We start from the raw sequence: 23,256 nt of genomic DNA, 5'->3' as shown, positions 1-23,256 counted from the left end.
ATAGCTGGTGCCCGTCCACTCACGTGTTACTGAGCCAAATGGCTCCGCTTTCCCATCTGGGTGCAGCACTGCTGACACCACCTGCATTCCCGTCATCCTCGACTACCTGCTCTCTCTCCGGAGATCAGGCCTCATCCACTCGATCCACATCCACCTGGCCGTGCTTAGTGCCTTCCTTCCACCTCTGGATGGGTTTTCCATCTTCACCCACGCTACTAGCTCCTGCTTCCTTTGTGGCTTTCTCAATGCTTTCCCTGCAGTCCAGAAGCCTACTCCTTCCTGGCACCTTAACCTCGCCCTTTGCAGCCTCACCAAGCCACTCTTTGAACCACTTGCCCCCTGCTCCCTTGCTCATCTTTCCAGGAAGGCGATCTTTTTGGTGGCCATCACATCCATGAGACGCGTTAACTAACAGACTGCAACGATGGCAGATACACCTTTCACTGTCTTCCACGAGGCCAAGGTCTCCCTATGCCTCCATCCCAAATTTTTGCCCAAAGTGGTCTCGTCATTCTACCTTAATTAGTGCGTTCACCTCCCGACCTTCTACCCCAAACTGCATGTCCCCCTCGAACATGCGCTCCACACTCTTGATGTTTGGCGGGCACTAGCCTTTTATCTTCAGTGTGCCTGCCATTCTCTTCACAGTGACTCCCTCTAAATAGGGGTAGTCGATTATACTTTGTCCAGGTCCAAATTTCTTGGTCAAGGTATAGCTAAGGTCTAGACACCAGAGAATAAAATAAAAAGATTCTGGGGTCCATTCAGAAGCATCTGGTGGTCCAGATTTGGCCCAGCATCCACCTATTGACTGCCCTGCTCTAAATGGATCACCCAGTGATTTGCCGACTGCTAGGCGCTGTCCTCCCCCATTACCCCCAGGGGGGTCACGACCCACTCAGTGTGGGCATATGTTGCTATGTCTGCCTTCCTCGCAGATGTCCCATGGCGTGAGATTTGTAGGGCAGCCACCTGGACCTCCATCCACATCTTTTCTGCCCATTATGCTATCGTCCCTGACGCTGCAATGGATGTGGCAGTTTGTCATGCTGTCCTACAGACTGTCTCTTCTCGTGAGCCCTTGCACCCACCTTCTCACTGCTACTCTCCCACCTTGGGAATCCACATGGGGACCAGCACTTGAAGGAGAAGAACTTACTATAACTGGAGATTCTTCGAGATGTATGGTCCCTATCTGGATTTCAGTCCCACCTTCCATCCCTTCTACTCTGGGCTCCCCTTGCTTCTGGGTGAGAGGGAGTTGGAGCATTGTCAATTTGCACAGCTTCTTAGATCCTTGGACGTGCCACACAGTCGACACGTGTGCGGGTCAACAGACATTACTGTGAACAGTTCTGGCTCCGGCACATGGCGTGCATGGAATTTGGAATCCAGATAGGGACCACACATCTTAAAGAACTTCCAGTTACAGTAAGTAACCTCTTGCGTCCCTGCACTGTTGATCGGAGAACTTCGGTAGCAGAGTCCATTGGGCCTGTACATGTGCTGTCTCCTCGTGCTGTGCCAAACTGTCCTCAGTTCCTTCTGAACCACCCTGGCTAGAGACTGAACCATTAGCAATCTGTTAAGAGTATCGTCTTAATCTGTTTACCTATAGTTAGCCTCCGAGTTATAGTTGTAGTCCGCCCCCCTCCCTGCCTTTTTTTGTTTTGTTTTTAATGATAAAATAAACAACTTTTTTTTTTTCTTCCTGCCCTTTTCTCCCCCCATCAGGGACCCTTTCCCCCAGTGGGGTATGCTCGGTTCCTGGGCTTCAAGAAGTGCCTCAGTTGTAAAAAGGCAATCCTGATTGTGGATAAGCACTCAGTGCATTTGCTGCTTTGGGGAAGGCCGCATACAACAGAAGTGTGGTCTTTGCCCACAGCTCCGTCCAAGATCCCGCAAAGACAGAGAGTTCTGCTAGAAGATTATCTTAATGGAGGCAGCTCTTCAACCCCAGTTGCCTGGTAGACGTGAATCTTCCGCACCGCCTTCAACCCACAATCCTTAGACGTAGAAGAAGCAGGCTGCAGATCCCTCTCACACAAATCATAGAATATCAGGATTGGAAGGGACCTCAGGAGGTCATCTAGTCCAACCCCCTGCTCAAAGCAGGACCAATCCCCAATCAAATCATCCCAGCCAGGGCTTTGTCAAGCCTGACCTTAAAAACTTCTAAGGAAAGAGATTCTACCACCTCCCTAGGTAACGCATTCCAGTGTTTCACCACCCTCCTAGTGAAAAAGTTTTTCCTAATATCCAACCTAAACCTCCCCCACTGCAACTTGAGACCATTACTCCTTGTCCTGTCCTCTTCTACCACTGAGAATAGTCTAGAACCATCCTCTCTGAAACCACCTCTCAGGTAGTTGAAAGCAGCTATCAATCTTCTCAGAAGAGAGCAGGAAGCCCCCATAGTGAGCCCCAAGATAGCTGCAAGTAATCACAATCTCACTTGGAATCTTCGGCACTGAGGCCATCTCAGTCCGGCACCCAGGGTTTACAGAAACTGACAGTAACTGATACCACTGATGTGCATATGAACCTGATAGGCACCAAGTTCGGCGCCAAAGGACAGGAGTAAGCACTTTTCTAAAAAGACATTCCCAGTACGCAAGCCTGCATCATTACCTCCAGCGGTGGCTCAACCGGCGCAAGAGTGACCGGTACGTATCAGATTCCTGTCCCCCTGGCACCACCACCAATGCTGGGACGATCGGTAGAGGTGGAACTCTGCCATTCAAGAGACCTCAGCATGCCAGAGGCACTGGAGTCCCCTCCTCTCGGTACAGAGACCTCTGCACCAAGCCACTACCAAACACAGGAAATATCCCTGTTGCCATGCCCTGCCCCTCCGCTCTTTAGCGAGAGTTCAGACAGTGAGCTTGAAGAGGTAGTGTTGCTGTACTCCTCCCAAACTCCATATGGTGCGCACTACCAACAGAGCCCAAGGATATACCCGCAGATGGCCCAAACACCACCATCCTGGTATGTCCACCCATGGGCGCCACCGCGGGGCGGCACACTCCCTTGGCCACACCATCCAGGGCTTTGGGACTGCCTTGAGACTTAAAGGATCAGGAAGCCAGTACCAATGAGGGAGTGACTTCGAGGACCATATTGTCTTCCTCCAGACGAAGTCGCCATTCTCCACCATCTTTGGGGATACCCATCATCAACTCCTTGATATCTTTCATTCTTCTACCTCCTCAAAGATCACCCTCCCGATTAATGAGGCCATTTTAGACCTGGCAAAGACCGCGTGGCAAACCCCGGCATTCGTGGCCCTGACCTGCAAGCGGGTAGATAAAAAATACTATGTCCCTGCAAAAGAATCTGAATTTCTATTCTCCCACCCGCCACTTAAATGCCATCATGGTGGAAGCTGTCAACTTTTGCGGCCCATATCAGTCAAGGATTTCTCCTACAACAGGGATTGGAAGTACCTTGATCTGTTCAGCAGAAAAGCATACTCCTCAGCCACTCTGCAAGTTTGTATTGCCAACTACTAGTCCCTCATGGCTAAATACTATTCTATAAAACGACTCAAAGCTGAATGACGTGATTGAAAAGATGCCAGAAGTACATCGTGAGTCATTCAAAGTGAAGACATTGCTGCAATTTACCCTCAACATGGCTGCTAGGTCCATCTCCACGGCTGTGGTGATGCTACAATATCATGGCTTCGTTTGTCGGGATTCCCGAAAAAGGTGCAGTCCGCGATTGAGGACTTTCCTTTTGAGGGAACGAAGCTCTTCGCCGAGAAGACTGACACCTCTCTTCACACCATGAAGGTTTCTAGGGCTACCCTCTGTGTCACTGGGTATTTATACACCAGGGCAAAGACTAGTCCCCAACCCCAGAATAGATCACATGGATCTCAGTACCAACCTCAGCACCACTACAAGCCACAAAGAGAGGGAAACTCCCTAAATGAAAACCATCTTGCCCACAATCTTTGTCTACATCTAAACACCACTTTTGTCGGGCAGGTCAAGGTGTCATTAGACCACTCCCCCTGACTGACACGGCCGACCATCGTACCACATCCATTTGGCCACTGATTTGGCAGTGTGCCGCAGTGTCTGGGAATGCATAACATCGGACCAATGGGTCCTAGAGATTGTCCGAACCCAGTATTCCATTCAGTTTTGCCTCCCTACTCCCTGCACAGCACCCTTCCCAATCTCTTTTGAGGGGTCTTTCTCATGAGACTTTACTATGAGACAAGATGGATTGCCTCCTCAAGCTGGGAGCCATAAAACCAGTACCTCAATATCTATGAGACAAGGGGTTCTATTCTTGTTACTTCCTAATACCTAAAAGGAAGGGAGGATGGAGACCCATACTAGACCTTGGAGCTCTCAACAAGTTTGTCAAGGCTCAAAATTCTAGATGGTTACCTTATCAATGATCATTGCAGCACTGGAACAGGGAGACTGGTTTTCCACCCTTGACCTCCAGGATGCCTATTTTCACATCTTGATGCTACCAGCTCAGACTGTTTCTCAGGTTCACTCTGGGACATGACCAGTATCAATGCAGAGTGCTCCCCTTCAGGCTAACATCAGCCCTCAGGGTATTTTCCAAGGTTCTCTCAGTGCTCGCTGCTCATTGACTCTCTCAAGGGATAATGATTTACCCATATCTGGATGATTTTTCTCCTCAGAGCCCGATCTCTCTGGGAGGCTCACCAAGTAACCAGTACTATGATACATTTGTTTACAGAACTGGATCTACAGGTCAATGCCCAGAAGTCAACCCTCACTCCAGTGCAATGCCTGGAATTCTTAGGGGCCAACCTCAATGCATTATAAGCCAAAGCCCTCTTACCTCAACACAGGTTGTTATCCTTAGTCACACTCAGACACCGTTCAAAGCAGCCCACAAGTACCAGCCAGGCTTTGCCTCCAACTATTGGGGCATATGGCAGTGGGCATGGTGGTGCTACTTCATGCCAGGCTCCATGTGTGATGCCTCCAGATGTAGTTTGGCTCAGTTTACAGACTGACGAAGGATAGGCTGGACAAATCTGTCACTACCCACCAGGATAAACTCCTTAAACTGGTGGAAGGACCCAGCCAATGTTTGTAAAGGGATCCCCTCCTTGCAAACATCAGTCATCGCTCCTCACCACTGACACGTCACTCATAGGGTGGGGCGTGCACCTAAACATCCTCGTGACATAAGGCAAATGGTTGCCTGTGGAGATATTCCTCCACATCTGTCTCCTCGAGCTGAGAAAGGTCAGGAATGCCTGCGCCTCTCCTCCTGCTGACAGAGGATCACGTACAACGATCCTGACAGACCGCATTGCTTGTGTTTACATCAGTCAGAGGGAGGAGCCAGATTGCCTTCCCTTTAAGCAGAAGTGATGAGATTATGGAATTGGTGCCATCTACCACAATGTTACACTGTCTGCGGTGTACCTCTCAGCTACACACAACTTAAAAGTAGACAGTCTCAGTCAGAAATTCTCTCACAACTGCAAGTGGGAGATACACCCGTCAGTACTCACAACCTATTCAGATGATGGAGGACACAATCTGCAGATCTGTTCACTGCTCGCCTGAACAAGAAGTGTCCACGCTACAGCTCTAGAGAGGAGATGGGACAACACTCTAGGTGAGGCTCCCCCAATCCTCTGGCACACGGATCTTCTCTACACCTTCTCTCCCTTTCCCTTACTTTCAAAGGTCTTGCTGAAAATAAAAAGGGACAGAGCTAGTGTAATTTTGATCGCTCCTACTTGGCCAAGACAGACCTGGTACCCTTACCTGTCACAGCTTGTGCTGATCTCTCTCCCAGCTATTCTGCACCTCCTCTCACCGAACAAAGGACGTACCTTACGTGCAGAAATGGTCTAGGTTTCAGATTTGGTGCACGTCCCAACAAATCTCCCCAGAATCTGTGACTATTCCACATATCCTTGAGTGTGCTTTACCCTAAAACGGTCTGGATTATCTCTAAGCTCAGGGTCCACCTAGCAGCTATTAGGGACTTTTACCAGCCTGTAGAGGGGTCCTGAAGGCCAAATAGAGGCTGCTAGGTAAAAGATTGAAGTCCAGGACCTCTGTGGTAGCATTCTCTGAAATACTTCCAGTTCCATGCGCAGGGGCATTACAGGCAGAAGAGCAGGGTCTCAATGTGTGGATGAGACGATGGTGTAGGGAGGAGGAGTTTAGATTTATTAGGAAATGGGGAAACTTTTGGCAAAGGGGGAGCCTATACAGGAAGGATGGGCTCCATCTAAACCAAAATGGAACCAGATTGCTGGAACTTAGTTTAAAAACTGTTCTATGACCTTCTTAATTTTAAGGGCTGGGGGAAAGCCTACAGGTGCAGAGGAGCACATGGTTTGGACAGAGACATCCCTTAAGGGAGGATCTACTAATGGAGTTTCCCTATGCCTTAGTAAGGAGGAGAGGATGGAAGATGATAAAATACGGGTAGGATCTGATGAGAAACAGTCAAATGAAAAAAGTCCCATTCAATTACATCATGTAATGGCACGTAGCTAAAAAGTGACAAGTTTTTAAAGTGCTTATATATAAATGCGAGAAGTCTAATTAATAAGATGTGTGAATTCTAGAGTGTCTTGTATTAAATGAGGATATTGATATAATAGGGATCACAGAAACTTGGTGGAATGAGGATAATCAATGGGACACAGTAATACCAGGGAACAAAATATATCTGAAGAACAGAACAGGTCATGCTGGTTAGGGATTGGCGCTATATGTGAAAGAAAGCGTAGCATCAAATGAAGTAAAAATCTTAACTGAACCAAACTGTACCATAGAATCTCTATGGATGGTAATTCCATGCTCTAATAAGAAGAATATAGCAGTCGGGATATACTACCAACCACCTGATCAGGGATGGTGATAGTGACTGGGAAATGCTCAGGGAGATTAGAGAGGCTATAAAAATCAGAAAATAGGGGATTTCAGCTCTCCCCATATTGACTGGGTACATGTCACCTCAGGACGGGATGCAGAGAGAGTTTCTTTACACCTTAAATGACTGCTTCTTGGAGCAGCTAGTCCTGGAACCCACAAGAAGAGAGGCAATTCTTGATTTAGTCCTTAGTGGAGCACGGGATCTGGTCTGAGAGGTGAATATAGCTGGACTACTTGGTAATCGTGACCATAATATAATTAAAATTAAAGGCCCTGTGGCGGGGAAAACACCACAGCAGTCCAACACTGTGTATCATTTAATTTCAAGAAGGGGAACTACACAAAAATGAAGACGTTAGTTAACTGGAAATTAAAAGTTACAGTGCCAAAAATGAAATCCTTGCAAGCTGCACAGAAACTTTTTAAAGACTCCATAATGAGGCTCAACTTAAACGTATACCCCAAATTATAAAACATAATAAGAGAACCAAAAAAGTGCCACTGTGGCTAAACAACAAAGTAAAAGAAGCAGTGAGAGGCAAAAAGGCATCCTTTTAAAAAAATGTAAGTTAAATCCTAGTGAGGAAAATAGAAAGGAGCATAAACTCTGGCAAATGAAGTGTAAAAATATAATTAGGAACGCCAAAAAAGAATTTGAAGAACAGCTAGCTATTCAAAGTAATAGCAACAAATTTTTAAGTACTCCAGAAGCAGGAAGGCTGCTAAACAGCCAACGGGGCCACTGGACAATCGAAATGCTAAAGGAGCCCTCAAGGATAAGGCTATTGCGGAGAAACTAAATGAATTCTTTGCATCAGTCTTCATGGCTGAGGATGAGGGAGATTCCCAAATCTGTGCCATTCTTTTTAGGTGACAAATCTGAGGAACTGTCCCAGATTGAGGTGTCAGACGAGGTTTTGGAACAAATTGATGATAATAATAAGTCACCAGGACCAGATGGTATTTACCCAAGAATTCTTCAATTTCACATCTGAATTCCTTCAGAAGTACTAACTGTAGTCTCAAAAAGAAAAGGAGTACTTGTGGCACCTTAGAGACTAACCAATTTATTTGAGCATAAGCTTTCGTGAGCTACAGCTCACTTCGTTGGATGCATACTGTGGAAAATACAGAAGATGTTTTTATACACACAAACCATGAAAAAATGGGTGTTTATCACTACAAAAGGTTGGGGGCTGTCTTGCCTACAGACAGCCCCCCAACCTGAAGCGAATACTCACCAGCAACCACATACCACACAACAGAACCACTAACCCAGGAACCTATCCTTGCAACAAAGCCCGTTGCCAACTGTGCCCACATATCTATTCAGGGGACACCATCACAGGGCCTAATAACATCAGCCACACTATCAAAGGCTCGTTCACCTGCACATCCACCAATGTGATATATGCCATCATGTGCCAGCAGTGCCCCTCTGCCATGTACATTGGGCAAACTGGACAGTCTCTACGTAAAAGAATAAATGGACACAAATCAAATGTCAAAAACTATAACATTCAAAAACCAGTCGGAGAACACTTCAATCTTTCTGGTCACTCGATTTCTGATCTCAAAGTGACTATCCTTCAACAAAAAAACTTCGAAAACAGACTCCAACGAGAGACTGCTGAATTGGAATTAATTTGCAAATTGGATACAATTAACTTAGGCTTGAATAGAGACTGGGAATGGTTGAGTTATTATAAAAAGTAACCTATTTCCCCTTGTTTATTCCTTCCCCCCCACCCCCACTGTTCCTCAGGCATTCTTGTTAAACCCTGGATTTGTGCTGGAAATGACCCACCTTGATTATCATACGCATTGTAAGGAGAGTAATCACTTTAGATAAGCTGTTACCAGCAGGAGAGGAGGGTGGTGGGAGAAAAAACCTTTTGTAGTGATAAACACCCATTTTTTCATGGTTTGTGTGTATAAAAACATCTTCTGTATTTTCCACAGTATGCATCCGATGAAGTGAGCTGTAGCTCACAAAAGCTTATGCTCAAATAAATTGGTTAGTCTCTAAGGTGCCACAAGTACTCCTTTTCTTTTTGCGAATACAGACTAACACGGCTGTTACTCTGAAACCTAACTGTAGTCTGTAACCTATCATTTAGATCAGCTTCTGTACCAAATGACTGGAGGATAAGTAATGTTACGCCAATTTTTAAAAAGGGCTCCAGAAGTGACGTTGGCAATTACAGGCCAGTAAGCCTGACTTCAGTATCAGGCAAACTGGTTGAAACTATAGTAAAGAACAAAATTGTCAGACACGTAGATGAACATAATTTGTTGGGGAAGAGTCAACGTAGTTTTTGTAGAGGGAAATCATGCCTCACCAAATCTACTAGAATTCTTTGAGGGGATCAACAGGCAAATGGACAAGGGGGATCCAGTGGATATAGTATACTCTAGATTTTCAGAAAGCCTTTGACAAGGTCCCTCATCAAAGGCTCTTAAGCAAAGTAAGCTGTCATGGGATAAGAGGGAAGGTCCTCTCCTGGATTGGTAACTGGTTAAAAGATAGAAGACAAAGGGTAGGAATAAATGGTCAATTTTCAGAATGGAGAGAGGTAAATAGTGGTGTCCCCCGCAGGTCTGTATGGGGCCCAGTCTTATTCAATATATTCATAAATGGTCTGGAAAAAGAGGCAAACAGTGAGGTGGCAAAATTTGCAGATGATACAAAATTGCTCAAGATAGTTAAGTAACAGGCAGATTGCGAAGAGCTACAAAAGGATCTCTTAAAACTGGGTGACTGGGCAATAAAATGGCAGATGAATTTCAATTTCGATAAATGCAAAGTAATGCACATTGGAAAACATAATCCCAACTATACACATACCACTCAAGAAAGAGTAATTTTGGATAGTTCTCTGAAAACATCCACTCAATGTGCAGCGGTAGTCAAAAAAGCAAACAGAATATTGGGAATCATTAAGAAAGGGATAGATAATAAGAGAATATCATATTGCCTCTATATATGAATCCATGGTATGCCTACATCTTGAATACTGCGTGCAGAAAAGATTCAGAAAAAGGTAACAAAAATGATTAGGAATATTGAACAGCTTTCGTATGAGGAGAGACTAAAACTGGGAGTTTTCAGCTTGGAAAAGAGATGACTAAGGGGGGATATGGTAGAGGTCTATAAAATCATGACTTATGTGGAGAAAGTAAATAAGGACGTGTTATTTACTCCTTCTCATAACACAAGAACTAGGGGTCGCCCAATGAAATTAAGAGGCAGCAGGTTGAAAATAAACAAAAGGAGGTATTTTTTCACACAACACACAGTCAGTCTGTGGAACTTTTTGCCAGAGCCAAAACTTTTTGTTGTGAAGGCAAAGACTATAACAGGGTTCAAAAAAGAACTAGATGAGTTAATGGAGGCTCTGTCCATCAATGGCTATTAGCTAGGATAGGCAGGGATGGTATCCCTAGCCTCCGTTAGTCAGACGCTCGGAATGGGTAATGGGATGGATCGCTTGATGAGTATCTGTTCTGTTCATTCCCTCTGGAGCACCTGGTATTGGCCACTGTCGGTAGACTGGATACTGGGTAGCTGGACCTTTGGTCTGACGCAGTATGGCCATTCTTATGTTCTTGTGCAAGGAGAATTGTTTGTTTGAAAAGGTCTGCTTTAAAATGGCATTTAGATAGTTGAGTAACAAGTGTAGCAAGAAGTCTCACTTGTTGAAATTTTGCATATATAGTACTCGTGTGTGCTTAGCCAAGTTTGTTTGGAGGAAACACTGTAATAAACTGTTCATTTCCAATGTTTGAAAAATTTAAACATGGACATTATCTCAGTTCTGTACAGAAGTGTAATTTGGAAAGGTGAAGGACAAATTTGTGTCAGTTTATTAAATCTTTGTGACCTCTTCTGCTGATGCCTTAAAATATGGTCTTTGTACTACATATTTGCCAAATTATGCAAATAAAAATTTCTTAATGATCTACAGTAATTTACAGTGCAGTACATAATATCTTTGAATTTGGCTTGATTAAGTTTTCATTAAAACTTTAAAAATAAACAGACCCTCCGCCCCCCCCCCCCCCAAAAAAAAAACCTCCCCAAGAATCTGAACTTGTAGAAAACCCCAGTAGCTTTTAAGTTAAACATTTCTGACCCAGAACTTGTCACAATCCAGTTTGAAGTCACACTGTCTTTGAAGGTGCCTTAACTTTAAGATTTGAAATATCAACAATATCAGGCTTTCACTTTTTTCTTTATTGATGATCTGAATTGTGATGTCCCCTGACTTAACCAGGGGTGCTGATTTACACCCACCTCTTTAGGCTTCAGAGCCTGAGATGAACCTTGGAAGAGTTTTCCACGCGGATACTTCTAGAGCACTAGGATGACCTTCAGTAGCCTGAGTCTGTTGCCCCAGGGTGGGAGGTTTGCTGCCATGGGCTATTTAGACGTACCCTTAGTGTTTTGCTCTAAATCTTCAGTGCCCCAGTATTCCAAACTCCTGTAGGTTTTTAGGTTAATATAAAAAATTGATTGCAAATTTCTGTGATAAAAGTTAGTTTGACATTTTTGGTTTAATGTTTCAGTCAAAAATTGAGTTTTTTGTCAAAATAAATTTTCATGTGTTCAGTTTCTGATGAATTTTTGTTATTGATAAGCCTTTCAAATTTGTAGAACAGTTTCTAGAAAACCATTTTTTATTTCTGTTGAATTTTTCCCAAGAAGGGGAAACGTTTCCTAACCAGCTCTAGTTAAAACTACCAAAACCAAATTAGGGTTTTTCATACATTCAAAACTCAAACAGCTGAGCTGTCTATTCAAAACTAGCAATTGCTTGTAGCTTGAGAGCAAGCTTGGAAACTGTCAGCCCAAATTGAATTTGATAAAATTCCGAAGAACTTAAAAGGTGTGCTAGGATAGAAACTAGAGCTCAGGATTTTTGTTTGTTTGTTTGTTTTTGTCATTTAAATAAATGGGATGGGTGTTTCACCCAGAAGTGAAGTGAGCTGCACTGAAGTTAGTCTTAAGTGAGGCAAGGCTCCGCATAATACACTGCTTAAGAAACTATTAGCTAAATTTAAGTATGTTGCACAGCAAAGATTACCATCATTCTGAACATTAATACTTTATTTCCCACCTTTCCATGAATGACATGCAAAAAGCCTAGCTTTTACAGAAGTGAATAGCTTCTGTATATGAAATATGTAAGGACTGAAAGTCAGTTCTTTCGTGCTGAAAAGCAACTTTTTTGCATGCTAGGTACTCTTCCTATGTCTGTTAAAGAATTCAGCAGTGTGCCAACTGTGGTGCACCTTCAGTATGCTAGCATGCTGCTTTAAAGTCTCTACCTTAATATGGTATCAGAAGGGTAGCCATGTTAGTCTGGATCTATAAAGGTGGCAAAGAGTCCTGTGGCACCTTACAGACTAACAGATGTATTGGAGCATAAGCTTATGCTCCAATACATCTGTTAGTCTATAAGGTGTCACAGGATTCTGTGCCGCTCCTACCTTAATATAGCCCTCCTTTGTATGGTGTCAACACAAGTCCTTAGTAGCTTTTATACTCCATGAACTGAACTGTTTTCTTGGAGAGCTTAAATAAATGTGAAGCTGGTATACTTTAATGCGTTGTTTCTTCACAACTTTGTTACGATGCATAATAACTAACCAACTTTAGTGAAATGTTTATATTTTTGATCTGGTTTGGATTATTAGTTATACCTATACAGCAAAGCGTTAGCTGTCATCTAACTATTACTAAATCAGCTGTTGTAGTATTTACTGCTATTTATATCCCTCCTGCAATATAATTTGATGATCACTTTGGATAATAATGTCTTGGCTGATAAAGGAGTTTAAAAAAGTAGCTTTCTCTGTTATGTTAGGAAGATACAATATGCCAAATTAAATACCGTACTTACACAGAAATAAAATGTGAATAGAATAAAATAAAGCGTTAACTGTTCCTTTGGGTAAACGGCTAGTAAAAAGACTTTTAAATAGCCTGATTAAAAAGTCCTATAGTCATGCTTTTGAGGATAGAATTTGACATGTTAATGCATCTTAAAATCTTTATAGAATTTGTAATAGATTATAACAGACCTATTTTTCTTATTTACAGAAATATTCATTGCTGCCTTACTTGATTTTAGTATTAAAACAGTTCCTTCTTCAGAGGGATTTGAATGAAGTTTTTACTGGTGGAATTAGCTCTTACAGCCTAATTTTAATGGCAATTAGTTTCCTGCAGGTAAGTTCTCTATTTTGTTTTAGTTACGCTGTTCTTAAATTTTAGTCTCTGCAGTGAATTCCCCAATTTTCAATTGGCTTTTAGTGACACACAGCTCTCCCTTTGTTGATCTCCATTCCCTGCAGGCTTTGTGATCTCCATTCCCTGCAGGCTGCCTCTCCTAGCTCTGAGAGCTCTGCTCAGAGTATGGATGAGAACAGCAGCAGAGGCCTCTGAAAATGTGTTATATGATATGATCAATGTGGAGAATGGCATAATGGCCCTCTCTACATGTCCTTTTTGCCGAACCTGCTGCCTAGAACTGTCCCTTCTTCTGGCAGAGGCTGCCAGTCGTCTGCCCCACCCCCTATCGAGTTGGGCTGCAAGCCAGCAGGCCACCCAACATGGTCATGTCATAGTCATTTCACTAGGAAACACTGGAAACAAACTGCAGTCAAATTATGGTAATGTCAGAGAGCCTCACTGATTTCTCCATGACTACTCCTCCCTGATCTCTTTATTACTCCTTCCTCCCTGTTACCAGATCGAGGATGGATGGAGGGGTTTCCCTGAGGGTCCTTGCATGCCCCTGAATTCCTTTGGAATCTTCTCTGCATCCTTTGCTTTCTTGCTTCCCTTGTCAGCAGACCTCCTGCTGTGCTAATGGGAGTAGGCTTGGAACCAAGTCAGCTGGGCCTGGCTCTTCTCTCACCCAAATGCCTGTTGTGATAAAGGCTACTTCTGACATACAAAGATGTATGTTTATGGAGCACACACAGAATTTTGATACCTTGTTAAAAAGGTAAATTTTATGTGTGAAACTTGTGTTCAGTATATTATGGGTGAGTCTGGTTGCCAAACACTTTCCATTATAAGACCTAGTTTTCAGTTGCTTATAGCTTTGATTGGGCTGAAACTTTTCCATTCTAGGGGTTTCCTTCAGACTGGCTCATTGCAAATTTCAGCTAAAATGGTTTAAGCAGTTTCCTAGAACAAAGCTAAGGAGAAATACAATCATAATTCAGTCCCTTTGTGTGGATGCACTATGATAGTCTTTAATTACATACTTTTTCCATATGGCCCATTTGTAAATGTTTGCAGAGTTTGTGGATTATTATAAAGACTAACTACAGTGAATTGGCAGTCAGTTAACTCAGATTAAAAACAGGGCCTCACACTCTGATCTAGGCATATGCTCCAGCATAGGCGTTCTTTATGGGTAGCTTTGAAGTTTAGTTATTGGCTAGTTGTCTGCTGTGTGAGGTGTCTTCAAGTGTGTACATGTGGTAAAACATGGGGATGATGGTGAGAGGCCAGCATTGCTCTAGAATGCATAAGCATTTGCAGGGGAAACACGGAGTTCTATTTTCTGTCCACCTTCTGAAAACTGCCACCACTGCAGAATCCTTACGAAAACTTAAACCAATATTCCTTCATTAACTATGCATCAAATCTAAGTGGCAATTCTTCTCTGTTGCTTTTGGATTAGAAAACTGGACTAAGCAGAAAGATTCGGTTAAGTACCTATAGGTTCCATATAGTATTCAAGTGCTGCCCACTGTTGGTTACATTAGTGAAGCGAAGTTTAAGGAAAGCTTAGGAGAATTTAGTTGGGAAAGGTAATAGAATTTCAACTTTTAGGTTCATTCTGAGCTTTTTAATGAAGTGGCTGTAATGGACCAGTTTTATGTCTCACCGTTAGTACATGGCTTGTCAGTTGCTAGTACATGCCTATCATCTACCCTCACTCTTTTAGTAAGTATCAGACATTCTTCTTTACAGTTGCATCCAAGAATTGATGCCAGGAGAGCTGATGAAAACCTTGGAATGCTTCTAGTAGAATTTTTTGAACTGTATGGAAGAAATTTTAATTACTTGAAAACTGGTATTAGAATAAAAAATGGAGGTGCCTATATTGCCAAAGAAGAAATCATGAAAGCCATGACCAATGGATATAGACCATCCATGTTGTGCATAGAAGATCCTCTCCTCCCTGGTAAGATTACATAACTTTTTAAATACTTTTTATTTAAGATCAGAAATGTAGAGTATAATAAAAAGATCAAAGTTGTTCTTTGTTATGTGAAGGAACTACATTGTGTTGCTTTAAGATGTCCATGGGGGGAGGGGATAGCTCAGTGGTTTGAGCATTGGCCTGCTAAACCCAGGGTTGTGAGTTCAATCTTTGAGGGGGTCATTTAGGGATCTGGGGCAAAAATTGGGGATTGGCCCTGCTTTGAGCGGGGGTTGGACTAGATGACCTCCTGAGCTCCCTTCCAACCTGAGATTCCATGCTTCTATACCTTGTATTCAGTTAAGTTTACAAAGTGCTAGACTAAAAGCGCACACAAGAAAAAATTTATAAATGATATGTAACATTCAGAATTATGTTGGTATATGTGAAGAAATGAGCTTACAATTTAGAATATTTACCTGTATATGAATTTTACCTGAATTGTAGCTTCATCTGTTTGGTTATTGTATTTGTCTATTCAGTTTACCTGTTTCTGAGTCACTGACAAATCAGAAAATGACTGAATGTTTGTGGATCAATGTCCTAAAAAAAGCACAAGATAGTCTTTTTGGGAGTACGCTACATACCACCAGATCACACTAGAGAAGATGACGACTGGTTCCTTAAGCCGCTATCTGTAATATGTAGGAAAAAAAAGACTATGGGGGACTTCAATCTGAGTGACACCTGCTGGAGATCTTGTGCTGCCAGTGCTAAACATCCTTGAAATTTCTAAATATTAAAGATGACAGTTTCCTAATTCCTAATTTTGCATCCAACTTGGGAGGGGGAATTTTATATCAGACCGTGCTTGACAGATAAATAGGAATTAATCACAAAATTAAACAGTGGTAGTTTAGGTACAAATGATCATGACTTCATTACATGTCATCACTACATTACTTAGTCTGCAGAAGAGAAGAATGAGGGGGGATTTGAGAGCTGCTTTCAACTACCTGAAAGGGGGTTCCAAAGAGGATGGATCTCGACTGTTCTCAGTGGTAGCAGATGACAGAACAAGGAGTAATGGTCTCAAGTTGCAATGCAGGAAGTTTAGGTTGGATATTAGGAAAAACGTTTTCACTAGGAGGGTGGTGAAGCACTGGAATGGGTTACCTAGGGAGGTAGTGGAATCTCCTTCCTTTGAGGTTTTTAAGATCAGGCTTGACAAAGCCCTGGCTGGGATGATTTAGTTGGGGATTGGTCCTGCTTTGAGCAGGGGGTTGGACTAGATGACCTCCTGATGTCCCTTCCAACCCTGATATTCTATGATTCATTCTTTATGCAAACAGAATAAAGTCCAAACCAGTTATGTATGTACAAAGGGGCCAGTTTCACAGAGCCATAAATGATTGAGCCAAACCAGGTGAGAGGATTTAAACATACAATTAGGAATGATTTATTAGCAACTGTTCAAGAGTATTTCACTAAATGCCTAGCAAGTCTGTCAAAAGAAAGCCATGCTAGTTAAAAACCAACATGGGTTGGAGGGGAAGTGAATACAGCTATAAAAATTTAAACATATATGACAAATTGAAGCAAAAGGAAATGGATAGTAATAAATAAATTGGTAGCTACGAATTGTAGGAAAGTTAGAAGGGAAACAAAAAGAACACAAATCTCTGGCCAACAGAGCTGAGGATAATATCAGGAACTGAAAAGAATCTTAACAGTCCTGTTACTCAGTGGAAATGGTAGAATTGTCAATAATGCAGAAAAGGCAGAATGATTCAATTTGGGGGAAAAGCGAGATATATTTATATGACAATATTGAGGGTACACTTTATTTGAACAGTAACTTGGAAGAATGTTAAACAGTAGCTAGAAAAGTTAGACATCTTAAAACTAACTGCTCCACATCCAAGAGTTGCATCCAAGAGTTTTAAAAGAGCTGTCAGGGGAGTCTCTTTTTCATTAAAGTTGACTTTTAATGAGTCTTGGAACACAAAGTAAAGTTGTGCCAATATCTAAAAATGGTAAACAGGATGACATGGGTAATTATAGGCCTGTCAGCCTGATATTGGTCCTGAGCAAAATAATGGAATGACTGATATGGGACTCTATTAATAAAGAATTAAAGGAGGTTAATATAATAAATGCTACTCAATATGGGTTTATGGAATATAGGTCCTGTCAAACTAATTTGATCTTTTTTGACGAGATTACAAGGTTTGTTGATAAAGTAAAAGTGTTGTCATATACTTAAACATCTGTAAAGTATTGACTTGGTACCTCATGACCTTTTTTATTTAAAAACTGGAATGCAAAATCAACATGCACATTAAGTGAGTAAATAAAATATAACTGCAAATGAGGAATAGTCAAGTCGGGGATTTCTAGTCAGGGTTTCATAGGGATCAGTTCTTGACGCTACACTATTTAATACTGTTTATCAATGATCTGGAAGACAACATAAAATCATCACTGTTAGTTTGCAGATGACCCAAAGATTGGGGCAGAGGTAAATGAAGTGGACAGGTCACTGATACAGAGTGATCTGCGTAATTTGGTAAACTGGGCACAAACAAACAATACGCAGTTCATTGCAACCAAATTTGAAATCCTACATCTAGGAACGAAGAATGTAGGTCATATTTATAGGATTGGGGGCGGGAACTCTATCCAGGGAAGCTGGGGAGTGGGACGGACAAAAAAAACTTGGGGGTCATGGTGGATAATCAGCTGAACATGGGCATGCAATGCAATGCTCTGGCCGAAAGAATGTGATACTAGGATGGATAAAATTGGAATCTCAGGTAGGAGTAGGGAGATTATATTACCTCTGTATTTGACACTTGTGTGACCTCTACTCCTCTAGTAGAATACAGTGTCCAGTGCTGGTATTCACAATTCAAGAAGGGGGTTGATAAATTGGACAGGGTTCAGAGAAGAGTCACAAAAAGGATTAAAGAAATGGAACACACATTTTATAGTAAGACTCCAACAGCTTAATCTATTTAGTTTAACAAAGAGAAGGTTAAAGGGTGACTTTATTAGTCTAAGTACCTACCTGGAGAACGAAAATCAGGTAGAAGGGCTATTTGGACTAGCAGCCAAAGGTATAACAAGATCCTATGGCTGGAAGTTGAAGTTAGTCTAATCTGATATCCAGGATAACACAGGTCAGAGGATTTCCTTAATTCCTGACTATCAGAATGGTCCCTTTTGGCCTCATCTATAAATCATGGCTTTGGGGCATTCAGTAGAATATCTTTGAACAATTCTGAGTTTCCATTAACACTTCCCACCGTAAGCTTGTTTCCTGTCTGTATGCCAACAGTTGGTTCAGGCTTTGGAAGACTGGCCCTTCATAATATACATAATTACTGGTGAGTGCTGTATTCTGTTTGCACAAGGTAAATAAATGCTGGTCATTTTCACCAGTACCTAGGGAACAGCTAATTTGTAGGTAAACAGTTAAGACTTCATTCAGTCAGAATGAAGCCTCATATTGAGTTACCCTATGTTGGGTGCAGGATTTATGTTAAAACTTCCTTGGAGTTTCTAAAAATAATAGTTAATTTATTACTGACTGCATGATATATCCCACAGATACACCCGCTTCCCCGGTTGCACATTAGATGTTTAGGGAGAAGTTTGTTCTGTTCTCAAGTTGAGGTTTGGCAATCTAACCGGTGCCCATCAGTCCCCTGTCTTTAGTTTTACTAGTTTTTTAATGCTTATGGATTGAAGTTCAGAATCACAGGACCTCAGAATAGTTTGACTGTGGAACTGTGTCTTTCATATAGAGTGCTGCCTTCCTTCCCTTTTTCCCATCCTATCTTTGTGGAACAAGTTGTAGCCATAGATTTTAATGTTCCAGTCGTGACCTATCCCATCAAATTTCAATAATATCAGCCATGTCCTATATCCTCTCATACATGTGCATCTCCAGTTCCTCTTATTTATTATCTAGGATGCTATCACTAGTTTATATAGACAATTAAAAAGTTCCTTATATGCCTCCTAGTGCTTGGATTTGTCATATGCATGATGCATTGGGGCTGGCTTACATATTTGGGCATTTGTACCATTATTGCCTTATAACCCTCCCCATTCATGGTTGGTTTAAATCTCTCCTGCTTCCCTAGCTAATATATCACTCAGGAGATTGGTAACGTTACTACTGAGAGAGAGAGGATGTCAGAACTTTACAGCCACCTCTCTCTGTAGTCAGTGCCCCAAAGTTCCACAAAACCAAAACCTCCCCCCTGCCCCCAAGTCACTTACTGGATGTGAACAGTTGGTTAAGTATCTTCTGCCAGGTAGGCATATCTTACCTATTCAAATCCCTGCATTGCCATTTTGGTATTGGTGGCACCTGTCTTGGTCTTTCCTGTTCTTTCCCTGTGGCACAAAGTCTCCTGAGTACTGAAGGTCTGAAGTCTTTGGGCTTAACATATGGGTATCTGTGAAAACTAATGTCCTGTGATATATAGGATGATCCAACTAGATAATCTAATAGCCCCTTCTGGCCTTAAATTTTATGAAACTAAGAATTAAGTTCACGCCAGCTATACCTTTGCAAACCTATCAAGGCAATGTGGTTGCACAAGCATAATTAGGGGCTTAATTTGGCCTGCAGAAACTTTATTACTGGTAATAAGTGAAGTGGAAACAGTTGGTTTCTGAGGCTTCAGGCCTCAGAAGATAATTGAGACAGACTAACTGTACAATACCGTAGTCAGTGGACTAGAAATAAGGTTCTGCTCTGAAAAGTGACTAAACTTCACTTCAAGATTGTGTTTCATCCAACTAGGATTTGGCATGATTCATGCCACTGTCTTCTTAAAGTGACTGGTCTTGGATCTAGGGCAGGGGTGGGCAAACTTTTTTGGCCCAAGGGCCACATGGGAGTTGCAAAACTGTATGGAGAGCTGAGTAGGGAAGGCTGTGCCTCCCCAAATAGCCTGGCCCCTGCCCCCTATCTGCCCCCTCCCACTTCCCGCCCCCCCTCAGAACCCCCCACCCATCCAACCCCCCCTGCTCCTTGTCCCCTGGACCCCACCCCCTATCCAACCCCCCGTCCCCTGACTGACGACCCCCCCTCCCCAAATCTCTGCTCCCTGCCTGCCCCCTGGGACTCCATGCCCCTTATCCAAACCCCTCCCCCCCCCTTACTATGCCGCTCAGAGCAGCAGGAGCTCGCAGCCATGCCGCCTGGCTGGAGCCAGCCACATCGCTGCACTGCCCAGCAGGAGCGGCGGCCCAGAGCACTGGCAGCGTGGCGAACTAAGGTTGCGGGGGGGGGGGACACAGCAGGGGAGGGGCTGGGGGCTACCCTCCCCATCCGGGAGCTCAGGGACCAGGAATGACGGTCCCGAGGGCTGGATGTGGCACGCGGGCCGTAGTTTCTTATTTAGGGGCAACTGGAGGAATTGTTCTAGGTTTTGCTCTTAAACGTTTGGAAAAGAGGTGGTTATCAATCATCCTTCTGATGCTTTATACCTCTTCAGCTCAACTGCCCTTAAAGCAGCATTAGTAAATTCTCCTTCTATTTTTTTTTGTTCTGAATTATTTAGTCCATGAATTGCAATTTCTAGGAACAAACTCTGAAGTTGCAACACTAGTTTTACAGGCTTTCCTGCCTTTTTGTAAGGTTCTAATTACAGTGCATATCATTCCTTTCTTGGGTCACAAATAACTGAAGTTGTGTTGGTTTGGAGTTTTCTTGCTACGACAGTTGGCGGGTGATGGCAGTTCCCCATCTAACTTATGGACAACTACTAACCTTGTTTTGCTTTTCAATCTCTGTAGCATATTGAGTCTTCTGGTTAGTGTAGATGAGGTAAGAACAGGAGAGGCAGTGAACTCCAAAGTAACAAAAACTGTTAATTCAAAAAGAGAAGAGATTAGTCATGGAGGTGTTCTGGTGTGCTTTATTATTCACATTAATATATAACTTATTTTAAGAAATTTCAGATACCTTCCCCATACAAATAATGCAGGGTAGATTGAAGCTACTTTTAACAGGGATTACTTGAAATTTATTTTATAGGTTTTATTCTAATCCTCTTTATTGGGATTGAGTTTTTTTACGTTGCCACGCTTAAAAACTGGCATTCGTAAAGTGCCAGACGACAGTCACCTGACTGGCTGCCCTAATTCAGTTTGGCAGTTTTGTTAGCACACTTTGGTGTGCAAGAACAAATTTTCAGCATGAGATCCTTCGGATAATCAACTCATACCATCCGTGGTGAAGCTTCTTTGGTATTGAGCTTTCAGGCTGACAGGATTTTCTGGTTACTAGTTTAAAAATCTGTTAATCGATAATTGTCACATTGTTCCAGGAAATGACGTTGGCAGAAGTTCTTACGGTGCCATGCAAGTGAAACAAGTTTTTGATTATGCCTACATTGTTCTTAGTCATGCAGTATCGCCGCTTGCAAGATCATATCCAAATAGAGATTCTGAGAGGTAATAGTCCACTTCTTAAATATGCATATGTTTATGTAATCAGATAGGAATATCTAAAAATACTTTTTAGAATCTTCTCAAATATAAGAAGGGGTATTTATTTGTTGTATACTACCATTCTATTGAAATTTGCACAGATGTATTCATTACTAAACTTTGTGTTGTAAGAATGCATGTTTTGGTGTACGTGACTTGAAGTGTCTGTTTAGGGAAATGTAGCAGACTGCCTAACAAATCTGGTGGGAGGTGGGGGCTTTTATTCCTTTATCTCCCTTTCCTCAGCATGGATGGAATCTAGTAGATATGCTGGTCTCTGTTCTGGATACATCCTCTTCTTTTCCTCAAGCAATCTATTTTAAATATTACTCAAAAGTGTGCACTGCTTTCTTAAGTTCAGTAGCATATTTGTGCATGTGTAGCTATAAGATGCAAAGATTGAGGAGTGATGGTTAAAACAGACCACCTGAACAAAGCCAGGCTAGTGTTTACGCAGTTTTTAAATATTGCTTTAATAAATCACTAAGATAACACTATTCATGCTCTATACATAATTTTCAAATGGCCATAAGTTTACATGTACTCATTTTTAAGCTTTGATATTTATAATGCATGTAACCTATATAGCATTTTACAGCAAAGTGCTGATGAGTCGTCTAAGCTCTCTGCATTTGCAACTCCAGATGGACCTTGTATGTGTGAATGTGTTGAATTAAATCCCTTTGGCCAGATTGGAGGCAGTTCTGCTGAAGAGTCTTGCTTAAGGCTTATCTATATGGGGAAACTTGTTGGCATAATTATGAGTATAATTATACCACTAGTTATGGAATAAATGTCTATATGGGGAGTTACCCATGTATAACAAGTGGAATCATGCTGGAAAATTTCCCCATGTAATTAAGCTTCTTGGTTGCAGTGTTGGTATGCTCTGAAAGGCTAGACGTGGCAAAATGCCTCTACTGTTTTGCTTTAGCAGAAAGTCTTAGCATCTCTTCTCTCTACCACAAAGTGGATTCAGTCTTTCACATTTCTGGGCCTACTGCAAGTGGCCTAATACTTGCTTTTAACATGGTGACTGTGGATCTCCAGACTTTCTTTCCTGTCATCTGATGTGCAGTCATGACCTCCCTGCTCACTTGCTGCTAGACTGACCCAGTTGGTACTCAGATTAGACTTTCCCCTTATCACTAAGGCAGAGTCTGTCAAGGAGGGGAAGGTAACAAGAGTAGTACATACACAGTTATACAAAGTTAGCCCCTTTGCATTTCGAGGTAATTCTGGGAACTAGCTATCAAAGACTCTGCATCCAACAATCTCTCACTCCCTCTGCTTCGGTAGCAAGGGATGGAGCAGTTGAGGGGTCCTTGAGGTTTGTTAGGCCTTTGTGTGGTCATGTGGGGAGTTGCGTTCTGTTCTTGTGCTGCAAGCTCTTGCCGATAATCTCTTACTTTGCCAGTGCATTTAGGCATACATGATAGAGGCACGCTAGACAAGGAAACTTTAGATATCATTTTGTATTTCTTGGTCCTTTCAGCTCCTAGCTGGAGAGAACAAATCACACAACCCATCCCTCTTAAACAAAGAACTGACACTTCTGAGGAAGGGGTAACTTCTTTGAATGCAGAAGTCTTGGATTTGGGAAGCACATGAAGGCTCTCCAAACTCAAACAAGACCTGTAAGGCTTTGATTATGGGACCAAACTCTAAAGCCT

At 42.4% G+C, this 23,256-nt stretch overlaps 1 protein-coding gene across 5 annotated transcripts in view; it reads left to right on the top strand.

Annotated features, from left to right (window-relative positions):
- The window catches only part of TENT4A (terminal nucleotidyltransferase 4A), a 149,355-nt gene that overhangs the window by 39,832 nt on the left and 86,267 nt on the right, over nucleotides 1–23,256 (top strand). For all 5 annotated transcript variants that reach the window (XM_043540283.1, XM_043540282.1, XM_037893361.2 and 2 more), the window contains exons 6-8: nucleotides 13,009–13,137; nucleotides 14,899–15,112; nucleotides 21,421–21,547. In XM_043540283.1, the coding sequence (XP_043396218.1) occupies nucleotides 13,009–13,137; nucleotides 14,899–15,112; nucleotides 21,421–21,547 (470 nt within the window). The remainder of the gene's footprint in view (nucleotides 1–13,008; nucleotides 13,138–14,898; nucleotides 15,113–21,420; nucleotides 21,548–23,256) is intronic.

This window comes from Chelonia mydas, chromosome 2 (genome assembly GCF_015237465.2).
Source record: "Chelonia mydas isolate rCheMyd1 chromosome 2, rCheMyd1.pri.v2, whole genome shotgun sequence".
Taxonomy (NCBI): Eukaryota; Metazoa; Chordata; order Testudines; family Cheloniidae; genus Chelonia; species Chelonia mydas.
This window is presented reverse-complemented; position numbering and strand designations above follow the sequence as displayed.